This window comes from Salvia hispanica, chromosome 1, assembly GCF_023119035.1.
Source record: "Salvia hispanica cultivar TCC Black 2014 chromosome 1, UniMelb_Shisp_WGS_1.0, whole genome shotgun sequence".
Taxonomy (NCBI): domain Eukaryota; kingdom Viridiplantae; phylum Streptophyta; class Magnoliopsida; order Lamiales; family Lamiaceae; genus Salvia; species Salvia hispanica.
Window position 1 is genome coordinate 35,965,625 of NC_062965.1, and position 26,038 is coordinate 35,991,662.

The window sequence follows — 26,038 nt, forward strand, 5'->3', positions numbered from 1 at the left end:
TTCACTTCACACAAAAAGGCCCTCGAATTGTTCACCTCGGTGCACTCTTTCTCTCTCTAGTCATCACCCATTTTGGCCGAGGAAAGCTAGAGAGAAGGAAAATAAAAGAGAAAAATGGCCGCCGAGAAGCCGAAGTCAGCTGGAGTTTGGCCCACGGTGAAGCCCTTTGTTAATGGGGGTGCATCTGGAATGCTCGCTACCTGCGTTATTCAGCCTATCGATATGATCAAGGTATCCAATTTTGTGTTTTATATCACATGCGTGCTCGAGTAAACTGCAGTTATGAGGATAAAGATTGTTTTTTTAGGGATCTCGTGTGTTGTTGTAGATGAATGCTGGGTTTTTGGCATGGTGATAGATCTTAGGTGAAATGGGTTTTGCTTTTTGAATCTAAAAATTGAATCTTGTTAAGAGTTTGGTGTCTCTGTGGATGTTCTTGTTTGTTTCCCTTGCCACTGCCTTGGGTTATAGATCTGTTGTTTATGGGGTTAGAGAATGTTTGTGATGACTGGGTGATTCTTTTGTATTAGCTGAAGGGTATTGGATGTTGATCTTGATATGTGAGGTTGTGCTCTTGATTTTTCAGGTGAGAATACAGCTTGGCCAAGGATCAGCTGGTGAGGTGACTAGGAACATGCTTAAAAACGATGGTATTGGTGCCTTTTACAAGGTTTGTTTGGCTTGAGTTTGTTTTGGTATCTTTTTTGTGCTTTCTGTGTATCCCGATGGCGGTTTGGAGATTGAACTAAATGTTAGATCATTTGTCCCACATTATACTACCCCCAATCGAGCCATGGAATAGTTTGAAAATGTCATTTGTTCTCTCCAAGTATGGGCGTCTTTTGATTTTATATTTGTTTACAATTGATGATTGAAAGGTTTTCATAAGCAATAAGTCTCCAATAACGATGGAAAATGTTTAGGCGATCACTCCATAGATCAATGATATGGCCTGAGAATTTTGGTTCAGTAATTTTGCTATCGCCATCTCTGTTTTTATCCCGAATACATTTAAGCCTCCCTCCTTTGGATTCCGATTTTGCTTAATACCAGCAGTTATATTAAAATATTGTATCACGAGGAATACCTTTGTTTTAGCCACAATGGTTATTTATTTCAGATGGAAGGCTGTAGGCACTTCTGTTTCATGTAAATTCAGTCATCACCGTTGGTTCTTGACTCATTTTTACCGCTATTTGTTTCTGCAGGGTTTGTCTGCTGGGCTTCTTAGGCAAGCAACATATACAACTGCTCGTCTTGGGTCGTTCAGGTAAGATATTTATTTCCATCTTGCTGTGCACCTACTTTTGCTTAAGTTAGATATCTGCTAACTACAACTCATTTTTCATCAAATGAGCCGTTTTAACAATAGGCGTCTTTGAATTGAGAAAACTCAAGATTTCAGTTTAACAAGTGGCATTTGCTTATTTTGGAACTTGTGTTGTGTGGTAGGATTTTGACAAACAAAGCAATAGAGGCTAACGATGGGAAGCCGTTGCCTCTATACCAGAAGGCTCTATGTGGATTGACTGCTGGAGCAATCGGGGCATGTGTTGGAAGTCCTGCTGATTTGGCACTCATTCGTATGCAAGCTGATGCAACACTACCTGCTGCACAACGAAGGAATTACACTAACGCATTTCATGCCCTTTACCGTATTGTTGCTGATGAAGGAGTGCTAGCTCTGTGGAAAGGTGCCGGTCCAACCGTGGTGAGGGCTATGGCACTCAACATGGGTATGCTTGCTTCGTACGATCAAAGTGTGGAGTTCTGCAAGGATACTCTTGGTCTTGGCGAAACTGCTACAGTCGTAGGTAGGATACTCTTTTTACATGCACCTAGTTCTTTCCTTTAGTCTCGATTTTTGACAGAGTTGATAGCTTTTCCTCCATCTTTTCCCAGGGGCCAGTTCCGTATCAGGTTTCTTCGCTGCAGCCTGCAGTTTGCCCTTTGACTATGTGAAAACCCAAATCCAGAAAATGCAGCCCGATGCTCAGGGGAAGTATCCCTACACGGGCTCTCTCGACTGTACCGTGAAGACATTGAAAGCAGGAGGACCCTTCAAATTTTACACTGGATTTCCAGTATATTGTGTCAGGATTGCTCCTCATGTCATGGTATGCTCTCTCATGAATACCTCCATTGATTCTTTGTTTTCTAACTTTGGTTTTTCGACGTTGCAGATGACGTGGATTTTCTTGAACCAAATCCAGAAACTTGAGAAGAAGGCCGGGCTGTAACTCGAGCTGGAGAAGCCCGTTTTCAAGCTCTAACTTCAGAATAATGTTTGGAATACAAGGATTATTATTTTGAGATTAATACTTATGATTTTTTGTATTACTGAATTGGATTGTATTCAGATTTGGATAGGAGACAAGTTTAAATTCACTTAATCTGGAAGAGTTGTTTTATTAATTCACTAAATAATACTCGAATCAATACTACTTTGATTTCTATTATATACTCTTGCTCTTCTTCTCTCTAATATGCTTTCTTCAATATTGTGTGTATGATTGATACTGGCGTTCATGATAGATTATCAACATCCGTCTATGTTAAGAATATTGTTTAACTTCGTTCAACAAGGCACTAACTAAAAGATATACTTAAAACTATGAGTTTACTGATCAGTCTACTTTGAAGAATATTGAATTAACTAATGTGAATACTTCGTTGAAGAACATTGAAAGTAACTAATGTGAAGACGACAAAATTTGAGTTAGAATATGGACAGTGGTGATGATGAATCATGAAGATTTTGCAAAAATATATTTTCTGTTGCATATCTATCATGTATCCCTCCCTCGCTCTTACTTTGAATAAGTTCAATATACTGAACTTTGATCAAGTTGAATATGTTGTTATAATTTGGCCAATTTAATGTACATTAGTAAAAAAATTAGATGAATTTTAAGTTTTAACTGAATTACATGTGAATAACAAACAACCAATAAGAAAAATGGAAAAATTTGGATAATTAATGTCAATTGCCAAGAACTTTGGACATGATTGAATATACTTCACCACGACATAAAAAATATTGATGATTAATTTGGTACAATAAAATTGAGGATGTGGATTTGTTGAGTGTAATACAGATTTCTCCCTTTGTACATGCCATTGTTTTAAAAATCGGACCGGATCGGCCGGTTCAACCGCGAGCCGACAAGTAGCCCGGTCCGGTTCACCCTTATAAACCACTAGCATGTTGAACCGTCGTGAACCGGTGGAACCGGCCGAACCAGTTTTTGAATTTTTTCACTTTTCAAAATATTTTTTCAAAATTTATTGTTGCTAGGGCTTGAACACATGACCTTATCACTAAATACCAACTCCTTTACCGCTCCACCAATGGTCATTTTGAAATATCATGAATATTAATTATCGTTATACATTAAATCTGAATTTTTTTCTTCACCAAACTAATAATTCATTTTAATTTTATATTTTAATTATGCTTTTATAATCACTAATATTTTACAATATAGGAGTTTATAATTATACATAGAGTTTTTAATAATTTTTAATATTGTGTAACTAATCATTTATATATTTAATTTTATTTATCTACAAAAAATTTATGAAATTTTAATATTTTTACTTAGAACTAATTATATATAAGGTTAATGTTTTTTATATAAAATTAATTATATGTAAATTTAATATAATTTCTATATTTTATATTTAATTATATGTATTTAAAACAGTATAACGGTTCGACCGGTGATTAAACCGGTTGGACCGGTTGAACCGTGAACCAATAGCTTCTCCGATTTGTTAACCGGTCCGGTTTTTAAAATATTGGTACATACAATGTAACAGTGGAAATGACAAGAAAAAATTTTATAAGCTGTATTATTCAGTAATTTGGGATATTTTTTTGGTTTTAGTTTTGGATAATTAGTTTAGCGGGGGTGTGGGGTTTGTTGGGTATAAAAATATTCAAAAAGAAAGAAAAAGAAATGAGGTTAAGAAAAATGACAAAATATATTTTGGGTGTTCTAAATTTCAAATGAATGTTGACGCAAATTATATGATATTCCCTCCATTCTATAATAATGGAGTCATTTTGCCATTTTGGTGTTTCTTAATAATGGAATTATTTATTCTTTTTTTTTTAGTAAAAGTTAACTTATTTCTTCTCATTTAGGTCTCGTTTGGTTGTACTGATAGGCCTAGATAAGGCCTCCTATCAGACTCAATCCAACCGTTTGGTTGCACTGATATACTACCCTATTGACCTGGTAAACAAATGTTAACCCGATTGCATTTAAGATAACTACATGCACTTCAGCGTATACGGCTAACCAAGGAATTTTTAGTGATAGCCCTCAATCTCGCTGTTCCCGTTTGTGGAAATTCACTACAGTCACCATTATACCCCTCCACTTCATCCATCATTTTTTAACTCCAATCTGCTGAAAAAAACATCGTCTGTCCTCGAACGCATTAACCCACCGCCGGGGACAAATTTAGGTACACAATCGATCGCTTGGTGTATCTCAATAATTTCCTATCGAGGCCTTAAATTGAACTTATTTTATTTGATGCAGTTTGGTCGAACAATCCATTTGAATATCGTAACCTGAGCTCGATTCTCAGTTCCAGCCCATGGCTTATGAAGAGGAATTTCGCAAGGTACACAAATTTCCCAACACTTATATCGATATGTACCTAAAGTGGGAAATTGAAATTCTCTGTACAGATGATTTGAACTGTTTTTAACTTGGCTGTATATGTGGCTGAATTTGTACTTGGTGGGACTGAATTGCATTATATGTGTGCAACCACATCGATTATATACTTGTTTCGGTTGTTAGGACTTCACTTTAGTTTTGGTATTTGTTGGTAAGATTTGGTGTTGGGTGTAGTGAGTCAGGGTATTTATTTAATTATTTTTATTTGTTAGTTATTGGTTTAGTTTTGTGTGGTATTTGTTGTTTGCTTACAAAATCAGCAAATGGAAAAATATTTGACAAAAAGGCCTAGAGTTTCAAGTGGATCTTCTAGCATTGGGCAAGAGTCACAAGATTCAGACCAAATAATTGACAAAGATGAAATTGAAGCTCAATTGCAAGTTATGATGTGAATATTCGTGATCGAATTCGTAGAGAGTATGTAGCTAAAGGTCGTTGTCAACCAAATGGTCTCAATTTTTCAGAAAACACGTCAAGGAAAAGATAATAGATGTTTTAGAGATGTTTGGTACAAGGATCGTGATTGTCTTGAATATAGTGTCTCGAATGATGCCGCATATTGTTTTTATTGTTTTCTTTTCAAGCGTGATTCTGTGGCACCGGGTGATGAAGCATTTACTGCTGGTGGGTTTTCTAATTGGAAAAAAGCACTTGAAAGGTTCAATAGTCATGTTGGAGATAAGAATAGTTCACACAACAAAGCAAGAGTAGAATATGAAATTTTTTTGAATCAAAGGCAAAGTGTGACTTATGTTATTCGTAGAGGTACTTGATACGCCCGGATTTTGCATTGTTTTAAGGCCATTATTTGGTCCGTTTTTGTTATCAAAATCACTCTACATGTCCATTATTTGCATATTCTATACATTTTGGTATTTTGACGTGTTTTGTGAGAAATGTGCATATTTGAGCCGAAAAGGGGAGTAAAAACGCATAGTCTGGAAATCTGGAGTCGAGACGGCGACCGGCGACCGCCGCGAAGTTGTACGGCGACCGCCGGCGCCCGGCGGTCGAGCTATGTGGCGGCCCGCCTCGGAAATTTACGCTAGGAGAAGAGTCTCGTCCGGCGACCGCCGGAGGACATGTGGCGGTCCGCCACCGAAGGGTCAGAGTCTCTGGACTCCAACGCGGCGACCGCCGGCCAAGGTGCGGCGGCCCACCGGAGAAAGGCGGCGAATCCGACCAGCCCTAGATTTGCTCCAAGATTTACCAAATTTTGAAGATCTTTTCCTTCTATGATGAGGAATAATCTTCCCCTATAAATAGGACCTCAAGCTTCATCAAAAAGAGAGTTTCACACAACAAGAACACATTCATAGAGAAAGAGAGTGACTACTTGCAACATTCATAGATATCAAAAGCTAGAGTACTTCAATTGTGCAAGGAGTTGGAGAAGGATTTCAAGAACATCAAGAACGACAAGGATTCAACCTACGGGTTTTATTTGCTTTAGTTTTATGTTCAAATTGTTTTCCCTTCAATCTATGTTTTTAGTTTATTCAGTCATGTGTAACTAAACTCATAGGATTCTAGGGATGTGTTAGTAGCAACTTTGGTTATACAATTCCGTTTTCTATTTAATATCCGTTTTGTTTTTACTTTGTTTCTTCCATAAGTTAATCATGATGCTTCATAATTGAGTGACACAATTATGTATGATTCAATACAACTTGCTTCATAACTGTGACAGAGTTCTAGCGAGTTAGATCCACTTAGTAGACACTACAGTTAGCTTCCTTTAAAACGACACTGTTAATTGAGAGTGAGGACTTTTCAAGGGTCTTAGGAGCTTTTTGGAGTTACGTGTTAGGATTGCCAACCCTAATGTTAGTAATCAACGTTTGTATCGCATGAGCATAAGCTAGGTGACTCGTCCTTTCAAAGTATTAACTGTGCTAGGGTATTGTAGTTTGGAATTTGTATAACCATAAAAGTGAAAGCACATCCCTGGAATTCCCCTTATCTCTATACTTTTCTCTCCGTGATTTGCTTGCATTTAGTTGTTTACTGTTTTTAATATTTACTGTTTTCAAAAGTTTCCAAAAATTCTTGTTTCTCCAGATAGTAATTGAGTTCTAGTAGAAGATAGACACTTTGTGTACATCTTCCCCGTGTTCGATACCCGGTACTAACCTTTTGCTATACTATACCTACTCTGTATACTTGCAGGTATTTATAGTGCAAATAATTTTAGCTCAGTTTCGTATTCTTAGTTACTTGATGGGTTAATATAATTAATGATAGTAACAAAAATATTATACAACTCACTCATGGTTGATCGATCTTCACAACGATTCAAGGCGTTAATATCATATACCAATAAACAACACCATACAATATACCCTACATAGAATAACATAAACTACAATCTGAAGTCATAGACATCCCAACCGTGGTACCATGACACCATACCCACTGAAAATTTGGTCCACGCCATACAACAATCTACGAACCATCAACATGACACTACCAACATCACAATGAGAAAAAAACATAGGTTCTACACATTCTCGCCGTCCAACGGCCAACCTACGAACGATCGAAACACACATAAAACTGGACTTCATTAGCATCGATGAGCTTGAAATGACAACAAACCCCCTCGACCAAATTGTTGGCATTTTTGAAACGACGCCACCCACGCTTTACCCAAAGTTTGGATAAGCCATGATCGAGTTTGACCAATCACGTTTCCTCGTCCACATTGAAGTGCGCAGGCTTATCAAGGACTGCTATACGAATGTGGCGTAGCCAAAATGCGAAGGATATCTCAATAGTGCGATTGATGCTGGATCTCACAAGCCTCAGGACGAATGTCGGGCATCCATAGATATCCACCACCCCTCGCTCGGAAACAAAGTCATCATCATCCGAGGTATCGATCTCTGTCTCCGATGGCTCGTAGTCGTCCGAGCTATATATGAAAATATAATATCAAACAAAATTCACTCTTTAGCATAAATATATATAATATTGCTTAGAATCTTTATGAGATTACATTTTCATTATGTCCGGCAACCTCACATTTATGACCTCAAAGTAAAATCTTTCTCCTTCAAGTGAATATATATCTGATAAAATAATATCATAAAATCAATCAAATCACATTATATTATGTACACATTAAAAATAAAGTTCATTGCTAGTTTTCTAATGTATTAATTGGTGATACAAGGGTTTTCATTTTTTCATGACATTCTTGTCATATTAATTAAAAAATAGGGAGTATTTTTTTTTATTTCCATGTTTATTGGTAAAATAAGGAACAATAATATATCAATTTTGTACTACCTCTGTCCCTGAAAATTTTTGAAAATTTGATCCGTCCCTGAAAATTTGATACACTTCACTTTTACCATTTTTGGTAGTGGACCCCATATTCCACTAACTCATTCCTACTCACATTTTATTATAAAACTAATACTTTAAAAGTAGGACCCACATCCCACCAACTTTTTCAACTCACTTTCCATTACATTTCTTAAAATCCGTGTCGGGTCAAAGTGTAGCAAATTTTGGGGGACGGAGGTAGTAACAATGAACTCATTAGATTAATATAATAGACTCAGTTACTGTTGATATATCATTACGACATTATGTAATATATTTATTGTTAATTTGAGGTATACCTCTACTACGAAAATAATGAACAATAATACTAATATATACCCAGGAGTACAAGTACAACATAAATGGATGTTTAAATTTATTGTTAGGAAGTTGTTTTGAAATCGAAACATAAATACTCCCTCCGTCCCACTTTAGGAGTTCCGGTTGAGTTCGGCACGGGTATTAAGAAATGTAAAGGAAAGTTGGTGAACAAAATAGTGGAATGTGGGTCCTACCTTTTTATATTAGTTTTATAATAAAATGTGAGTGGAAAAATGTTAGTGGAATGTGGGGCTTAATACCATTTATGGAATATTCCAACCGGGACTCCTAAAGTGGGACACCCAATAATGATAAACCGGGACTCCTAAAGTGGGACGGAGAGAGTACTATTTATAAATTCAAAGTTGGGAAAATAGTTGGTCATCTGTATTACACTACACATAACAAATATAAATGCATTAATATACATGCAAACAAGTAATTCAATTTAGGCAACACGTGTAATTTAAGATACAAGTAATTCAAACTCTAAAACCATGCAACATATCATATAAACTACATGTGTGTAGTTTAATTCAAATTGGTGTGGATGATTTATAGTAGTAACACTCATTATTCTCAAAATAAATAATATACACATTTTTACTATGAAATACCTCTTTCCATGAGCGAGCTAGAACATAGTACAAATGAGGTCGACGACCCTTGCCTGTTAGACTTACATTTATCTACCGATGGTAATTGCTCAACCATTCCCATTAATGTTGATGGAGGAAGTAACTACGCCCCATTGTTGTATTTAAGCTGAGATGTGCCACAGGCCCACAACAGTTTCTAATACCATTATCAACAAAATAAACTCCAAAATTCAACCTCAAAATACGTTCTTCTATCGAGGGAAATGAAATCGGGAGATAGATACCCTTGCTTTCGACGTTGATCAGTATGAGGAACGACCAGGATTGGGAGGATGCTAATATGCTTGCTGAAGTGCTTCGCAGTGTTCGTGGAGTTATTAACCCTCCCTTTGGAGCGGATCTTACGTCCGAAGACATAGCTCTTCGAGTGAGACAGCTGAATGGACGATACATAACCTATAAAAAAGTGGTCGCGACCAACGGGGTTTATTGGAATATGAAGGACAAGGTGGTGGTTGCTGATGAGTCGACATGGAAGCTTATTTTCCAAGCTGGTACTAGTCAATCTTTCATTGTATTGCAATACTTCAAGTGTTTTCCTATATTACCTCACCTATGGTCGGTCGCTATTTCATTCGACAGAGGGATGCCTCGGCGGGTGCTTATTACTATCATGACGAGCCCGAATTCAGCCTTCTAGCGAGTTTGTTTGGCTTATTTGACGTCAAAGTTGAGTTCCCTCACGAGGTGATTACACTTCCTGACAACACCAAGATCATCGTGTACTAGTGGTACCCGACGCACTAACTCGTGGGAATACGCATGAATCACCCACCGATTCGGATGAAGTAAAATCACCGATGTCGAGCCCATCCACACGAGTCGGCTATAAGCTTTTTGATGTTGGTGGTCCGTGCTGACGATGCTTGGAAGATGATGGACTTATATATATTGTGTCAATTATGTGAGATCGTGTATGCTAGGAAGATGATGGACTTATATATAATCTTTTTTGTCTTTGATGCATCAACTTTGTTGGGTGATGTATATGAATTTGCATTATAGTAGGAGATGTAGTGTTGGCTATGTATTAGTTTATCTAATCGCTAATTTGTAAGACTTAAGCTTGAAGTATGGAATAACTTTGATCCATGTGTGAAATGGTTTGCAACATGTTGATGTTTTCATATACCATAAAGTGAAACCCTGCACAAAATTGTACATTGAACACAAATATGAGTGGGTGTCTGATCACTCTGCTTCAAAACAAAGTTTAGAAATTTATGTTAATAAATATTGTGCCTATAATTGACACAATACAAGAAATTTATGTTAATAAATATTGTGCCTCATTGATAATTGACATAATACATAAATTGAAGTTCTGCCAATAAGCTAGGGAGTTTGGTGCATATCATACTCATTCTCGTAATACATAAAGTTCTAAGGGAGAATACATTTACAAAAACAACTACAAAATATTAGAGTTGTGGCCAAACATATGCCATCCCCAAGTGTAAATGCTTGGACAACTCATGACTTTTTAACATGTCTAGATACTTTCCTCGGCTGCTTCATATTGGGGTAACTATGACAAAAAACACTCCATGTCGTTCTCCAAAACACACTACCCTGGAAACGATAACCTGATGCATTCTTCGCTTAAAGCATCTGATCAATATCCAGAAGGTCAAAGACAAAGGCCGAACGAGCTGCCTCGGACAATCCACGAAAGATATCCAAGCTCGGGCTCCTTGACTAGCTTCTTAGAAATATAGAATCATTATTTCAGAGTTATGCCCAGGATGCCTTTGAGTTGATCAAACACTTCAGTCCTCTTAGTACTAAGATTGAAATCATAACCAATCCTAGTTGAAATTTCCTTCAGACAATCATTTGTGACAGTGTAGACTCATTAGTGCAAGTACTCCGTTCATCTTATCCTCAATTTTCCTTTTCTTCACGGCTTTCTTCATTATCTTCTTAGCTGCCCCTGACTCCGAACCACCACCAGCCCCTGACCCCAAACCAACACCAGCCCCCTCAGTAACGGATTGGTTGTCGTCAATCATCTTTGGGAGAACACCAGGTGGGAAGACTTCGTCGGGGAATAGCTCTTCAAATGTCATGGGATGAGATGTACCAGCATCGTCAGGCAATTCATCTTTATTTATGTAGATTTTTGCAACAACATCCCCAACATCTACACTACGCCCACCCTCGGCACGATCCTTACCGAATATCTCTTTCCAGTCTTCTATTTGAGGCCAAGATTTGTTCCTCATGTACCTTGCGTTTGTATATTTTTGTACAAAGTAATCGTCACAACGATTATATAATTATCAAATGCCAATGAACATTAATTGCATTTAATGAACAACATTGCTAATTTCCAAGTTATGACAGATGCATATTTAAGCAAAATAAACTATCACCGACATTAACAAATTGTGCCCACTGCTCATCATCACATTCTATCTTGTAATCACTATCCGAATTAAAGTCAATACCACTATGTTTAAGCATCATCAAGAGCGAGCCATAGTTTCGCTTCCAAGTTGTTATCTTCGAATAGATGTGGGGGTGAGGGCAGATACCAGTCTTTGGGAATTCACGCCTGATCGCCTCCTTGATATGAGTTAGATACCCAACCTGAAATCTGTTATCGAACTTCCATCCGTGCGCTGCCAACTCCTTCAATGTTGCCATGAGGATCTCTTCCTCGCGAACTGACCAAATGCACCTCGACCGGTCCGATTTCATGGACTTGCACTTGCCGAAGTCATTGCTACCTGCAATCGATAGTCTGCCCAGAAACAGAACCATATGTAACTGATGTAAACTAATCTTACCCTCTAGTATATGGACACCATTGTCTTCACTACCTCCCATCTATTGGGATGCCATTGAACACAAATGGTGTCCTTTTTAATGGATGACAAATACTGCACCGAAGAATCAATTAAACAACACATATTCAGCCTGGTGAATGATCTGAAAACACTTTGATTCAACATATTAGGAGCCTAAATCAGAGAACACATTAATGAAAACATTATTAAACGGAGACAATTGAAATGTAGGACAATACCACCACTCTATTGGTGATTGCATTATGAACACCCAAAACGTAATATATACAATCGATTTCACACATGACTAGCATAAACAACCTAAACCGATAGATTCACGATGAAACGTACCTGTGTAGGTCACGACGAAACGACGGGCGGCTGGTAATCGGACCCCAACACAGCAGCGACCCTCGATGGATTGGAATGTGGGAGAAGCGCGCGAATCCAATGTAGGCGGGTGTTTTAATCGAGCCAACAATGAAATAGGGTTTGCAAGGACAAAAGTGTCACTAAATTATTTTTAGGAGGTCATATTTGTCCATGTTTATTTGTATTAGTAGTTTCTTCCGTCCAAATCAAACATCATATATGTTTCTTCCGTCCAAATCAAACATCATATAAGTTTCTTCCGTCCAAATCAAACATCATATAAGTTATCGTGGGGTTGTTGTCGGTGCAACCAAACATCGAAGTGAGATATATATTAACACACTATCATGGAAAATCATACTAAATGAGGCTATCATATATAACACTGCCAGTGCAATCAAACGAGGCCTTATTTTACTCTCTCTTATTTCATTATCTCTTCATCTCTCTACCTTTTTCATTTCTCACTTTTTTCTTCATTTACTTAATTCACTGAACACATTCTCTCTTAAATCACGTGTCGAAAACAAATACCTCCACTACCACGACACTACCACGGAACGGAGGGAGTACATTAAGTAGAATTTTGTCATAATTTTTTGTGAAAGAAATTTCCTTAAAAGGACAAATACAAACTTCTCATTGAAATAAAAATAAAAAGTTTGAGAGCAATGTTGGAACTCTAAAAAAATCACTATACTGATTGAGGAGGAAAGAGTGAGACTAAACGTCATAATCATATTATGTATATAGAGGAGAGAAAGATTGGACATAAATCATTTAAAATGATGACAAATAAGAGAATAAAAAGGAGAATTTAAATTGTCTAAAATATTCATTAAGAAAAAGGAAATGTTATAAAAAAAATAGTGCAAAAGTAGGTATCTCAAAAGTTAGGTTGCTATTAATTTTTATGAAGCAAGTACATATATTTTGTTCACTCATGCTAATGTATGGGCTTTATTATACATATATAGGCCAGTATAGCTCATCCTAAATTGTGGGCTGTATACAATGTAGACATGTTTTTGTCGGGCCAAAGGCCCATTTTCATCCTAAAATCTTCTTATACCCTACTCGTCCTAAACCCTAATTCTCTCAAAACCCTATAAATCTTTTTCTCTTGAATCCTCGGCACTCACAATCCTTGTAGTTTGAGAGCTATCCGACATCATCATGGTATAATTCCCTCGTTCTTTAATTTCCGTTGCTCAATTTGAGTAATTTATGTTTTACGCAATCTATTGCTTTAGCATTTTGTATATTTTTTGGATTATGGTTGCTCAATTCGTAGAGTGTTTGTGTGTAGACTGCCGAAGCTGTGAACCCCAAAGCATATCCCTTGGCGGATAGCCAGTTGTCCATGACAATTCTCGATTTGGTTCAGCAAGCTGCCAATTACAAGCAGCTCAAAAAGGGTGCTAATGAAGGTGAGGTGTTTTTTTCAAGTGTTTGTTACTTATTTTTTTTTTTGGTTTTTGGTGGTTGTGTGTCAGTTCTGCGGGGATTTGGTTTTGTTTGAATGCTGAGTTGTGATTTGGTTGCAGCTACTAAGACTCTAAACAGAGGGATTTCTGAGTTCGTTGTTATGGCTGCTGATACTGAGCCCCTTGAGATTCTTCTTCATCTCCCACTTCTTGCTGAGGATAAGGTAATTTTAGCTGTGCTTGCTGAGCCTTTTACTTATACATAGTTGTAAATTTTGACCATTTGATTAGTGGTTGATTTGCTATTTCTACCCAACCTGGTTTGCTGGTTATGGTATTTGGTTGAATTATCTGAATGCAGTGGAATGTTTGTTTGATTGCATTTTGACAATTCTGACAGAATCACAGCTTCAAAAGTATTTAGATTAGAGTTTAGGATTGTAATGGCCTCCAATATATGGGCAAGCTGTTTGAATTAATTGCGTAATTCACCTGATGATATTTATCTTAGTGTTATATAGTCTGATGCAAACTAGCTATGTCATGGACCTTATGATAAGAATGATGTTATGTGTAACTACTATTGCTTCGACTGCACTTCCTGATGTTAGTTGATTATTGTAGTTTCTGGTGAATGACTAAATGAAATGATATGTGATGTATGATTGCAGAATGTGCCCTATGTGTTTGTTCCATCAAAGCAAGCTCTTGGTCGGGCGTGTGGAGTTACCAGACCAGTGATTGCCTGTTCTGTGACTTGCAATGAGGGAAGCCAGTTGAAATCTCAAATTCAGCAACTGAAGGTAATTAGTGAATACTTTTATGTAAACAACTGAGTCAGTGGTTTTCTTATTTGGCAAAATATGAATGCTTGCACCATTTATTTGTAACACAGGATGCAATTGAGAAGCTCCTGATCTGATTGCGTAAAGCCTTATCCAGCATGATGGGCCTCTGGAGCAACTCTTGCTGAGGCTTTGACTGAGTGAGTTTGGGATTGTCTTGCCATTGTTTTACTTATCTTGTCTGTAACCTAATTCATATGACTAGTTATGTACTATTGCCACATTATACTCTTGAAAACTTGTTTTTGATCTCTTGTTATGAGGATTGGCATTTGATATTGAGTAAAATTTGCCCTGTGGTTTTTTGCTATTCCATTTCTGTCCTCCCAAACCGTACATTATTGCTGGTGTGCTGATGGTTAAATGTAAATGAAACAAAAACCAATTATTTTATGGGACATGTGGTGGTTGGAATAAGCTGATTTTGATTATGTACTGTAGTTGTTTGTTACCTAGTGAGCTTTGGAGAAATTAAAACATGATGTTAGAAGTGCAGGTGGACTGTCTTTTGAGTTGGAACATGGTTTTATTAAAATCTCAAAATTTCTGGAACCATGTGCTTCAAATCATTGCACCAAAAGAATATTGTTCAAATCATAAGCTTTCCAGTCGCAGCTATTTCTTTGACAGTAATGACTAATTTTTAATTGGAAATAAATCATTACCATACATGTAGAAAATGTTTTGATGCCAATTTTTTTTCTTAAGCAAGAGAAAAAAAATGATTGTAAATGAATAAAGTGATGTTTTTACATCCAATTACCCCTTTATATATTTTAACCAAAGTTTCAAATGAACATCCAACTAATGTAAAATGTGTCCACATAAATGAATATTTGTGCAATCTTGAATAGGTGTATACATTCTTCCTCCAGAAAATAAGTTTTTTAGTATTATACTGTTGGTGGATCTAGGATTTGAAAACAGAGGGAACATAATATATATACTAGGTTGGTTTAAAATGAATATGACTATTTTTTCGGTCTCTGGGGCGACGTTGGAGGCAAACGGAGGGGGCGGACATGACACTTTTACGTTCGGATAAGGGAAAATTAGTCGCACAGAGGGGGCATAGACTATTTTATAAGATCATTCTTTTTGATAATGTCAAAAGTTGGTATTTTTGTCAATTTGCATTGTACTACTAGTAAACAGCTTAAAAGTTCAAGATTCGAAATGTGTTTTATTCAATTAATGCCACATTAGTAACAAATGCTCAAACAAATCTCACCATACAATGACGATACAATTAATATAGCATGAAAAAAGTAATATTTCAAGATGTAATCAGCGCCGTTTATCGGAAGAGAAGAGCAAATGCTATAGCGACGACGGATGCCAAGCAAGTCGGGATGAAAACGGGGGCAGCAGAGGTAGGGGCCGGAGCCGGAGCTTCAGCGGTGGAGGCACCATTGACGGCGGATAGCGCCACCAATACTACGAGCATGTATGCAACAACCATCATTTTCGTGGCCTCCATTTGTATGTATAGAAAAAAATGCGAAATATATATATCTATTGAATGCACACACCAAAAGTGTATAGAGAGATTGGTGTTGAGATGAAGCAAATTGTGGGTGTTTATATACAGCTCAAAAATGGCCAGCTAGATTCATCGTTGCTTTATTCAACACATACAATTTTTCATGAGACAAGAATAAATAATACCTATATACGAATAGCAACAAATTATAATTTCTCCTTCCTTAAATAACACTACTTTTAAAAAGTTATTTTGACTTGGGATGAATCGTAAGAAATTGTTTGACTTTGTGAAAAAAAGTTTATGAAAAAAAGTTAATGTGAGCCTTGTTTTTAGTATGAGTTTTAGATTTATAATATACTACGAGTGAAACATGTTAATGAAATTTATATAAGATTCTAGTATGAGTTTTAGATTTATAATATACTACGAGTGAAAAATGTTAATGAAATTTATATAAGATTCACGTAATAAAAATAATAAATAATAAATTTATTTTTAAATTGTGAATATCCCAAAAGCTGGCATTTTAGTTTTAACTTAACTATGATTAAATAAATAATCAAGCATTATACACTTGGCTTTTGCTTTTGTACCTAACGCCACCACAGTCCACACCACTGTTTTAATAGCTTTACTTTCCCGTGTTTGGTAAATATCAAGATTTTAAATTTTATATTTGATTTAAACACCAAACGAAAAAAATACTTATTATTTTTTATTTATAAAATAAATAGTAATACAAAATCTTTAATAAATTATTAATAAAAAATGATACCGCTCCGTCCCCAAAGAATATGCACTTTGGGTTTGACACGAATTTTAATGTAAAATTGGTAAAGTAAGAGAGAGGTAGAGAAAAAAGTAATTAAAGTATTGTTAGTGGAGAATGAGTCCCACCTCATTAGAGAGAAAAGACTTTCCAAAATTCAAAAGTGCATATTTTTGTGGAACTGGCGAAAAAGAAAAGAGTCCATATTCTTGTGGAATAGAGGGAGTAATAATTATAATATTATATTTATGATTACGATGGATAGTTTAAATATGGATTATCCATCGTAATATATAATAATATAATTTAAATATAGTTGCTTGGAGTATTATAATCATAAATAATAATAATTATATAATAATAATAATAATAATAATAATAATAATAATTATTATTATTATATTTATGAATGTTATAATTAGATAAATTTTTATAATTTAAAATTTCACTATAATTTGATTAACTATTAATTTATAAAATTAATTATTATATGATTTATATTATATAATTATATTTTAATTATTTAATAAATTGTTAATTATTATTATTATTATACTAACAAATATATATTAATATAATAATAATATAGTTATAACTATGATAATTTAATTATAGTTATTTATTATAATAAAATTAACTATAATTCATAATTTTAAATTATTTTAAAAACATTGCAATTAATAATAATAATAATAATAATAATAATAATAATAATAATAATAATAATAATATATTGCATTACATATGTAAGAGTCCTAAAACTGGAAAAAAGAATACCTAAGAAAAGCTGGGATTCAGAATACTGGAAAAAAGAATACCTAAGAATCCTAATAATAATATATTGCATTACATATGTAATATATTGTACTAACTTTCCTTGTTCTCGGGATTCTGATTAGTTTACCAGTTTGATTAAAAGCCGAAACAAACACATGAATTTAAAATTTAAGGAATCTGATTACTTTCCACTGGCAACCAAACATGGCCTTATGAGATTTATTAATTTCATTATTGAATAGTTGTTTGCTTAGTCTTAGGATTATTAAAGTAAATATATACAACTTTAGTGATAGGAACTCGATATTCTATTTTATTTCAGGAGGAAGCTGATATTCTCTCTGTATATTTATTTAGCTTATTTATGTTTTAGTATTATTTAGTTGTTATGATTTTTTACTTTCCATAGTGGTTAGGATTTACTTTTCTAGTTTATAGGAGATCTTTCCATGTGTGGAGTATTTTATTATTATCAAGTAGAATGAATTAAATCAATATTTATCATTCTCTCCCTACGGTTCTCCCTCTTGGAGAAACCGATTTCTCTCTAATCTCTCTCAAAATTCATGCCTCTTTCTCTCAAATAATTCATCCGATAGGCTAAACCCTATCAAATTGGTGCTTTCATTAGGTTCTCATCCTCCAATTGATTTCCTTTCGACCACCATGTTTGTTTTGCTGTCAGACTCCCCTCCTACTGCTCCTCGATTTTCTGGTGTTAACCCCGTGAGGTGGATTTTTGATATTCAAGAATATTTTGACTATCATTTGTTCTCTGATTCCGATCGTCTAATATTTGTGAGGTTATTTTTTGACCATACAGCATCCGCATGGCTCCATAAGTACCAATGCTCAAATCCTGATTGTTCATGGCAAGAATTTCTGGATGTTGTTTATCATAACTTTGATGAGGATGTCATTCACTTCGCTGAGACGAATAAACTTCTCAACAAAATTATGGAGGCAGTTGCATATTTATCAAATAAGGAGGTCATGGCTAAAAAGGAGGCCACATCTGATTTTATCATCGAGTCTGTTGCAAAAAACGACGATGAGCCAACAACAAATGTCAAGTCTGATCCCATCATCAAAGAGACCGTAAAAAATTATGATGAATCATCTCAAAAGCTAGATGAGCCAATGGATTTGGTGGAAACCAAATTTCCTCCAAACTCCCATAGCCCAAAAATCACTGTTGTCATATTGGTTACGTCACTGAAGTCGCTGAAGAGATTACATGCCCAAAGACGATTTCTCCATCAATCGTTGCGGTCCCAAGCGATACATTTTTGTTTGGAAACGTAGATCCAAACAAAGACACTAAATGGAATATTATTTTCCTGGCTTCCACCTTGGGCAATGTGGTTTTCAACCGTGGGAGAGTTGATAAAGACCTGATATTCTATTTTATTTCGGAAGGAAGCTGATATTCTCTCCGTATATTTATTTAGCTTATTTATGTTTTAGTATTATTTAGTTGTTATAATTTTATTTACTTTCCATAATGATTAGGATTTGCTTTCCTAGTTTATAGGAGATCTTTTTGTACCACACATATATGTATGGAGTATTTTATTATTATCAAGCAAAATTTAAATTAATATTTATCTTTCTCTCCCTACTGTTCTCCCTGCTGGAGAAACCAATTTCTCTCAAAATTCACGGCTTCTTTTCTCTCAAATAATTCATCCTATAGGCTAAACCCTATCATATAGCCAGTGTGGTTAGATTTGTAGAGCCAATGTGATACTTGCCTTGGTGAGAGATGTCTAAATTAGTTAGGCCTATTTTCTTTTAAATGTAGATTCTAAATTCTCACCTCTCGCACCGGGCGTTTTCACTGTCGTCGGGTGTTTTGCTTGTTGGACTGCACGGCTTTTGTAAAACGACCATAACTTCCTCATCCGAGCTTCGATTGAGGCGTGCAAGGTACTCACGCGAAGCTCTTTCGATGGAGAAGACAATGGTGGTATTTGACAATCATTTGGACATCATATGGATAGGAGAATCTTTGCTCGAATCTGACCCCAATTGCGGCTTGGTTCTTTGTGACCTCTTTCACCTCACTTTCCTTGGTTTAGCGCTACCCGGATTCGTATCATCCTCTCCTTCATTTTGAAAAGTCACTCACTTTCCTTGGTTTAGCGCTACCATGAAGGAGAGGATGATACGAATCCGGGTAGCGCTAAACCAAGGAAAGTGAGGTGAAAGAGGTCACAAAGAGCCAAGCCGCAACTGGGGTCAGATTCGAGCAAAGGTTCTCCTATCCATATGGTGTCCAAATTCTCTTCTAAGACCACCATTGTCTTCATCGTCAAAAGTACGAGGAAGTTATGGTCGTTTTACAAAAGCCGCGCAGTCCAACAAGCAAAACGCCCGACCACATAGAATTTGCCCGGCCTGGAGAAGAAAAACGCCCGACCCGGGCGTTTTGTGCTATTTTCGAATTTTGCTCATTTTTCTCTCTTTTGTTTTGCACTTTTAACCTCTAGTATAAATACCCATGTCTAGGGTTTTTGTCATTAGCTTTTGAATATTTGTAAGAGACAATTTCTCCATATTTGAGAGCTCACCTTCTTCATCTTTTGAAGACTTATCAAATTCCTTCGGGTTGCATTCGATCTTTTGCCGGGCTAAGGTTGATTGTAAAGGTATGCTTGCTAGTTCTTGTGTTGCTAGTTTGTGGAGCCATTAGGTGTTTGTATGTGAAAGTGCCTTTGGGATTTCTTTCTTGTTCTTCACCTAAATCATAACACTAATCCATCCTCTATCCTTTTATCCATTTTTCTTGTTCCATTTCTTGGTTTATCTAGTTTATTTGTTGGGTTTATTTACAAGAATAAGTCCGAGGCAAATTCATGAGTCTTCAATACTATAAGATTCACATTATTTGGTATCAAGAGCCATTGGTTCTTGTTCTTGTAAGCAAAAAAAAAAAAAATCCTCAAAGGGTGAAAATTTAAAAAAAAAAGAAAAAAAAGAAGAAGAGAAATCTCAAGTTTAATCCATGGGCTTTAGCTATAAATTGATATATGTGTTCTTGGGTATGTCAATTTGATTGTCGGAAAGTTGTAGCCAAAATTACATCAATTGTTGGGTCTATTGTTGTTGGGTGAAATTGTGCACACAAAGTGTTTGTTAATTTGTCTCATTGGCCTAGTACCCTACTTTCACTAATCTTGTGGCTTCTTGGACTAGTTTTCACGTGCCTAGTTGTGTACCTTGTTTGTGCTATTTGTGCAACCCTTGGGATTACATCATCGAGAGCAAGTGAGGGAGAGTATCTAGTCACTAAATCTCTAAGCCTTCCGAGAGACATTGTGTGTGAGTTTGGGGAAAAAGGGATTTACATTATGGGAAGTGAGCTCCTCACTAAATTCTCCATTCTCGGGTGTGTGTGTTGTTTGTGATACTAACAAAAAGGGACTTGTCCCTAGTCTTGTCCAATTTGTTTTGTAGGTACTTGAAATGGTGAACTCTAGGCATAACTCGCCTATAAAGGAAGTCGTCTCATCATCCGATGGTACTCTCAAAGAGATGTTCTCCTCAATCATGAAGGAGATGCACGAGGTGCGGGGCATTGTGAATGCTATGCAAGGAGGATTTACGGCATACCATGAGAATATATCCCTCATAAGAGATCGAGTTAGGCATAACCATTCCATAGCACCTAGTGACCGAGAGAGACATGATAGGAGTGACTACAAGTCAAGGTATCACAATGATGGACTTGATAGAGGGAGTAGAAGGGAGCGAGTACCAAAGTTCCATGGAGAGTCTCACTCTCGGAGGATGAGGGATCATGGTCATCATAAAGTGCATGAGTGGTTAATGGGGGATGAAGTCTCAAGTAAATCAAGGGAGAGCTCAAGCCCTCGAAATTATGGTGATGACATAAGCCGAAGAAGCATCCCACCAAAGAAGGTGGACCGATCTCATCCTAGCTATCACACGAAAGTTTCGTCGTGGTTGTCATCCAATTTCCCTCATTCAAAAAGTTTGATTCAAAGTGAGTGTGACAATGTTAACTATATTGTTAAAGAGCGTATAAAGCATATGATGGATTTTGTTGCCGATGATGATGAAGAGAAATGTGAGGATGAAAAAGAGTCCATGGCCTTACATGAGGAAGATGCACACCCAACTTTCAATGATGGTATGTCTAGCATGGTGGAAGCCGAGGACGAGTGTGAGCCATTAAAAGCCCTTCAAGTCTTGAGCATGAAAATGAAGCCAAATGATATTGCAAAAGTAAATGAGCCTTTAAGGAATGATCAAGAGAGAGAAGAAAATATAAAGTGTGAGAAAAGGCAAAAATGTGAGATGCAAAAGCCAAGAGAGAGTAGTGGGGGTGAGTGTGAATCAAAGCTTTTAAGAGAGAAAAACCACAAGCATGTGAGAAAAAAAGGTTGCTTGTTAGATTCTAAGATCACCCATGGGAGGGCTCTAAATCACCCTATCCTTTTTGCCCTTGGTGAGAAGAGCGACACTTATCTCACTAACTCTTTCGATTTGTCTTTCATCTTTGATGACTTTGTGATGCAGAAATTGAAAGGTTTGGAATGTGAACCCCGAGTTGAGGAGGCACCGAGTAACTTCTTACCGGTAATGAACTCATGTGAACAAGGCCAAGTTGCACCGCTCCTTATCCAAGGTATACTTGATCGGGATTTGAGGACAAATTCTTCAAAAGAAGGAGGGGATGATGTGAATCCGGGTGTTCTAGAGAATAATCGAAGAACCGGATTTGAGGACAAATCCTTTCACAAAGAAGGAGAGGATGATGTGAATCCGGATATTCACAATCATAGGATGCAACGACATTGAGGGTCATGGGTTGATTGGGGTCCGAAAAGAAGGTGGAGATATGGCAAGGAGCCAAGCCGGATGCGGAGGTCTGACTCAAATCAGAATTTTCCTATTAAGATGGTGTCCAAATTCTTTTCTAAGACCACCATTGTCTTCATCGTCAAAATAGCTTCGCGTGAGTACCTTACACGCCTCAATCGGAGCCCGGACGAGGAAGTTATGGTCGTTTTACAAAAGCCGCGCAGTCCAACAAGCAAAACGCCCGACCACAGAGAATTTGCCCGGCCTGGAGAAGAAAAACGCCCGACCCGGGCGTTTTGTGCTATTTTCGAATTTTGTTCATTTTTCCTCTTTTGTTTTGCACTTTTAACCTCTAGTATAAATACCCATGTCTAGGGTTTTTGTCATTAGCTTTTGAATATTTGTAAGAGACAATTTCTCCATATTTGAGAGCTCTTCTTCATCTTTTGAAGACTTATCAAATTCCTTCGGGTTGCATACGATCTTTTGCCGGGCTAAAGTTGATTGTAAAGGTATGCTTGCTAGTTCTTGTGTTGCTAGTTTGTGGAGCCATTAGGTGTTTGTATGTGAAAGTGCCTTTGAGATTTCTTTCTTGTTCTTCACCTAAATCATAACACTAATCCATCCTCTATCCTTTTATCCATTTTTCTTGTTCCATTTCTTGGTTTATCTAGTTTATTTGTTGGGTTTATTTACAAGAATAAGTCCGGGGCAAATTCATGAGTTTTCAATATATAAGATTCACATTAGAACATGCCAAGACAAAAGATAACTATACTAAAAAACTATCGTGTGAATTAAACCTAATATTTAAAAAATATATTCCCGCATTATCTGCCACATTTGTTACCCTACCCAACCCCACCCAACCCAACCCCTTGTGATTGTGTTTGTGTATATAATTATTCAATTTCAAACAAATAAAGGTGAAACTCAATAAAATCCCCAACTAAACTATGTCTTACTATATGATTAATATCTATTTATTTCAAACTAACAAGTTGTGGATTCATATTTTGGGGCAGAATTATTACTTTTGAACCTTTCTCAAGGAGAAAATATAACTGCAAAAATAAGTTAAGATTCTGCAAAATAGTTGTCCATATTCAATTTTTTAGGGAGTGAAAAAAAAGAAAGATAAGAAACTACGTGACCTTCTTCACTATTGGTAATAAGACAAGGAAAGATAAGAAACTAAATAAGACAAGCATATTAAAAAGCTGAGAATAAAATAGAATAAAATACAGTAATAAACAAAGAAAGATAAGAAAGTAAATAAGACAACCACAAAAGATAAAAATAACATAAAGTGAAAACACAAATCATATTAAAAAGCTGAGAGAGAAGGTACTACGTAACCTTCTTCACTATTGGTAATTTTAGGGAGTCGAGAAACATATGTTGCTCCGGACTTGTTCTTGCAAAAATACCAAACAATCCAACCAAGAAAAAGAACAATAAAAAATGAAAAGATGAAAAAGATGATAAATGTTATGATTTAGGTTAACGATCATGAAAGAAAACTCAATGACTATTTCCACAAACAACAACCTAAAGACTCCACCAACTAGGAATACAAGAACTAGAAGCATACCTTAACAAATAATCTAAACTCGACCACAGATTAAGTACAATACTTTGATAAATCTTCGATAAAGACGAAGGATGCTTAATGTTGAGACTTTGTTTGTTTACAAATGAGTTCAAAGTTGGTATGGAAAACCCTAACATGTCTATTTATACTAGGAGTGAAAAATGAGAAAAAAATAGAAGGGGGTGTTTGGCTAGGCGCCCGACGCCCGCCCGCACGAACTTTCTGGACAATAAAATGAACTCACAACTAAAACGCCCAGTCGGGCGTTGTCTGGTCGGAAAATCACTCGACTGCGCATTTCTTTGTGGACTGCGCGACTTTTATAAAACGACCATAACTTTCTTATCCGGACTCCAATTGAGGCGTGCAAGGTACTCACGCGAAACTCTTTCGACGATGAAAATAATGATAGTCTTAGAAGATCATTTGGAGTTCAAATTGATAGGCATATTGACGTTTGAAACATACCACAACTCCGATTTGGCTCATCACCTTCACTTTTCATTATCTTGGTTTGACACTTCCCAGATTCACATCATCCTCTCCTTTTTAAAATGATATTTCCTCAAATCCGGTTCTTCGATTCTTCTTTAGGACACCCGATTTCAGATCAGTAACATAAAAAGAATTTACTAGTGTAACATAAAAAAATTTATGCTCAATTTTTGAAAGGAAAATGTTTTAGAGACATAAAGTCTCCAAGCCATAATGCCATAAAGAGGTTAAAATAGTCATTTTAGATTATTTTATATTTTTATTTAAATTTATGTTTTATACATATACCATACTACCCTAATGCATATAAAACATTTATTTGTATTTAAGAATTAATAACTTAGAAAAATTGTGTGTATATTTATGGAAGGCTTGATTTAAGCAAATATAGGGATCGTGATTTCTCCCTCCAGCACATTAACCTCTCATCATCCGTCACCCACCTTTTTATTCAGACTCAACTTCATTATTTCTCTATCATCTCTACCATTTCTCTTTACAAAATTAATGCTCCAGATCTCATTCTTTTCTTTTTTTCCTTTTCCCTTTTTCTTTTTTCTCACTTAATCATTTGCTTTGTCATTCTTATTATGAATTTCCAATCATTGTGTACCTTTCCTTTAATTTTCTTCAACATTGTGGATGCTATGTGAATTTTAAGCTTTTCTATTTTAACCCTTTAGCACACTTCCTCCATATCTCCATATTATGTTTCCTGGAGTACTTTTTTTTTTAACGACAACCTTCTACTGCTACCTCTCTCGCTTTCTCTTGATGAACTGTGGTTTAAGAATTAATAAGAAAAATTGGAATTCAAATAGAAAGATGAGTGATAGGAATTGTGATTCAGTGAAAGTTTGTCTATTTGCCATATTTTGCATCTTTTGAATTTGGATTTCAATGGAATAGTAGCCTGAACTTGGAGATTTGGTGAGATTTGTAAGACAACTATGTTATATTTCTGCTAATTATGGAATGGAAGGATAAAATCTTCAATTTTGTAGAAGAATGGTGGAGATAGATTGTGAAGAAAAATGAAGATTGAGTTTCTCGATTGAATAAAATAACTGTAGTGGAACAGTATTGACGGAAGGTGAGGTAATTTGACGGAAGAGTGGCGCTCACAGTCGCTCAAAACTTTTCCCTCAACATATCAAATCTAAGTAAATATATACTCAAATCTTCAAACAAAAGTATTGACTTTAATTTTACTTTTTATTTAGGAAGTGTACATAAATTTTGAAATTTTAATTACTCCAATAATGTTAAATTTTGAATTATTCTTTATTTTTTGTTTAGGAAGTGTACATAAACTTCAATCATGTAATATTACTTTATTTAAATATAATTTAATATAATGAATTAACCTTTATTTAAGGTAAAAGAGTGTAAGTTGATATGAGTTTGACTTTTGATAATAATTTGATTGATGTATATTTAGATAAAAGATATTAATTTGATATGAATTATCTTTCCTTTTATGATTAATTGATATATATTCATTTATTCAGTTATTATTTAATTCAAAATAAGGCTATATTAGTCCATATTATAATTTGGATTATGGCAAAGTGACATAATACCCTTATGGCTTGGAGACATTATGTCTCTAAATCACTACTCTTTTTGAAAATGTATCAAATT

At 35.8% G+C, this 26,038-nt stretch overlaps 2 protein-coding genes across 2 annotated transcripts; both read left to right on the forward strand.

The window, feature by feature from the left end:
* LOC125202488 (mitochondrial dicarboxylate/tricarboxylate transporter DTC-like) lies at positions 1-2,459 on the forward strand. Its single transcript, XM_048100886.1, has 6 exons — positions 1-231; positions 587-670; positions 1,209-1,270; positions 1,453-1,814; positions 1,903-2,117; positions 2,184-2,459. The coding sequence occupies exons 1-6, from the start codon at positions 115-117 to the stop codon at positions 2,238-2,240; spliced, it is 897 nt and encodes a 298-aa protein (XP_047956843.1). The 5' UTR covers positions 1-114; the 3' UTR covers positions 2,241-2,459.
* A 10,755-nt stretch (positions 2,460-13,214) lies between these two features.
* Positions 13,215-14,753, forward strand: LOC125213650 (NHP2-like protein 1). Its single transcript, XM_048114309.1, has 5 exons — positions 13,215-13,350; positions 13,481-13,601; positions 13,719-13,822; positions 14,270-14,401; positions 14,494-14,753. The coding sequence occupies exons 1-5, from the start codon at positions 13,348-13,350 to the stop codon at positions 14,518-14,520; spliced, it is 387 nt and encodes a 128-aa protein (XP_047970266.1). The 5' UTR covers positions 13,215-13,347; the 3' UTR covers positions 14,521-14,753.
* The last annotated feature ends 11,285 nt before the right edge of the window (positions 14,754-26,038 follow it).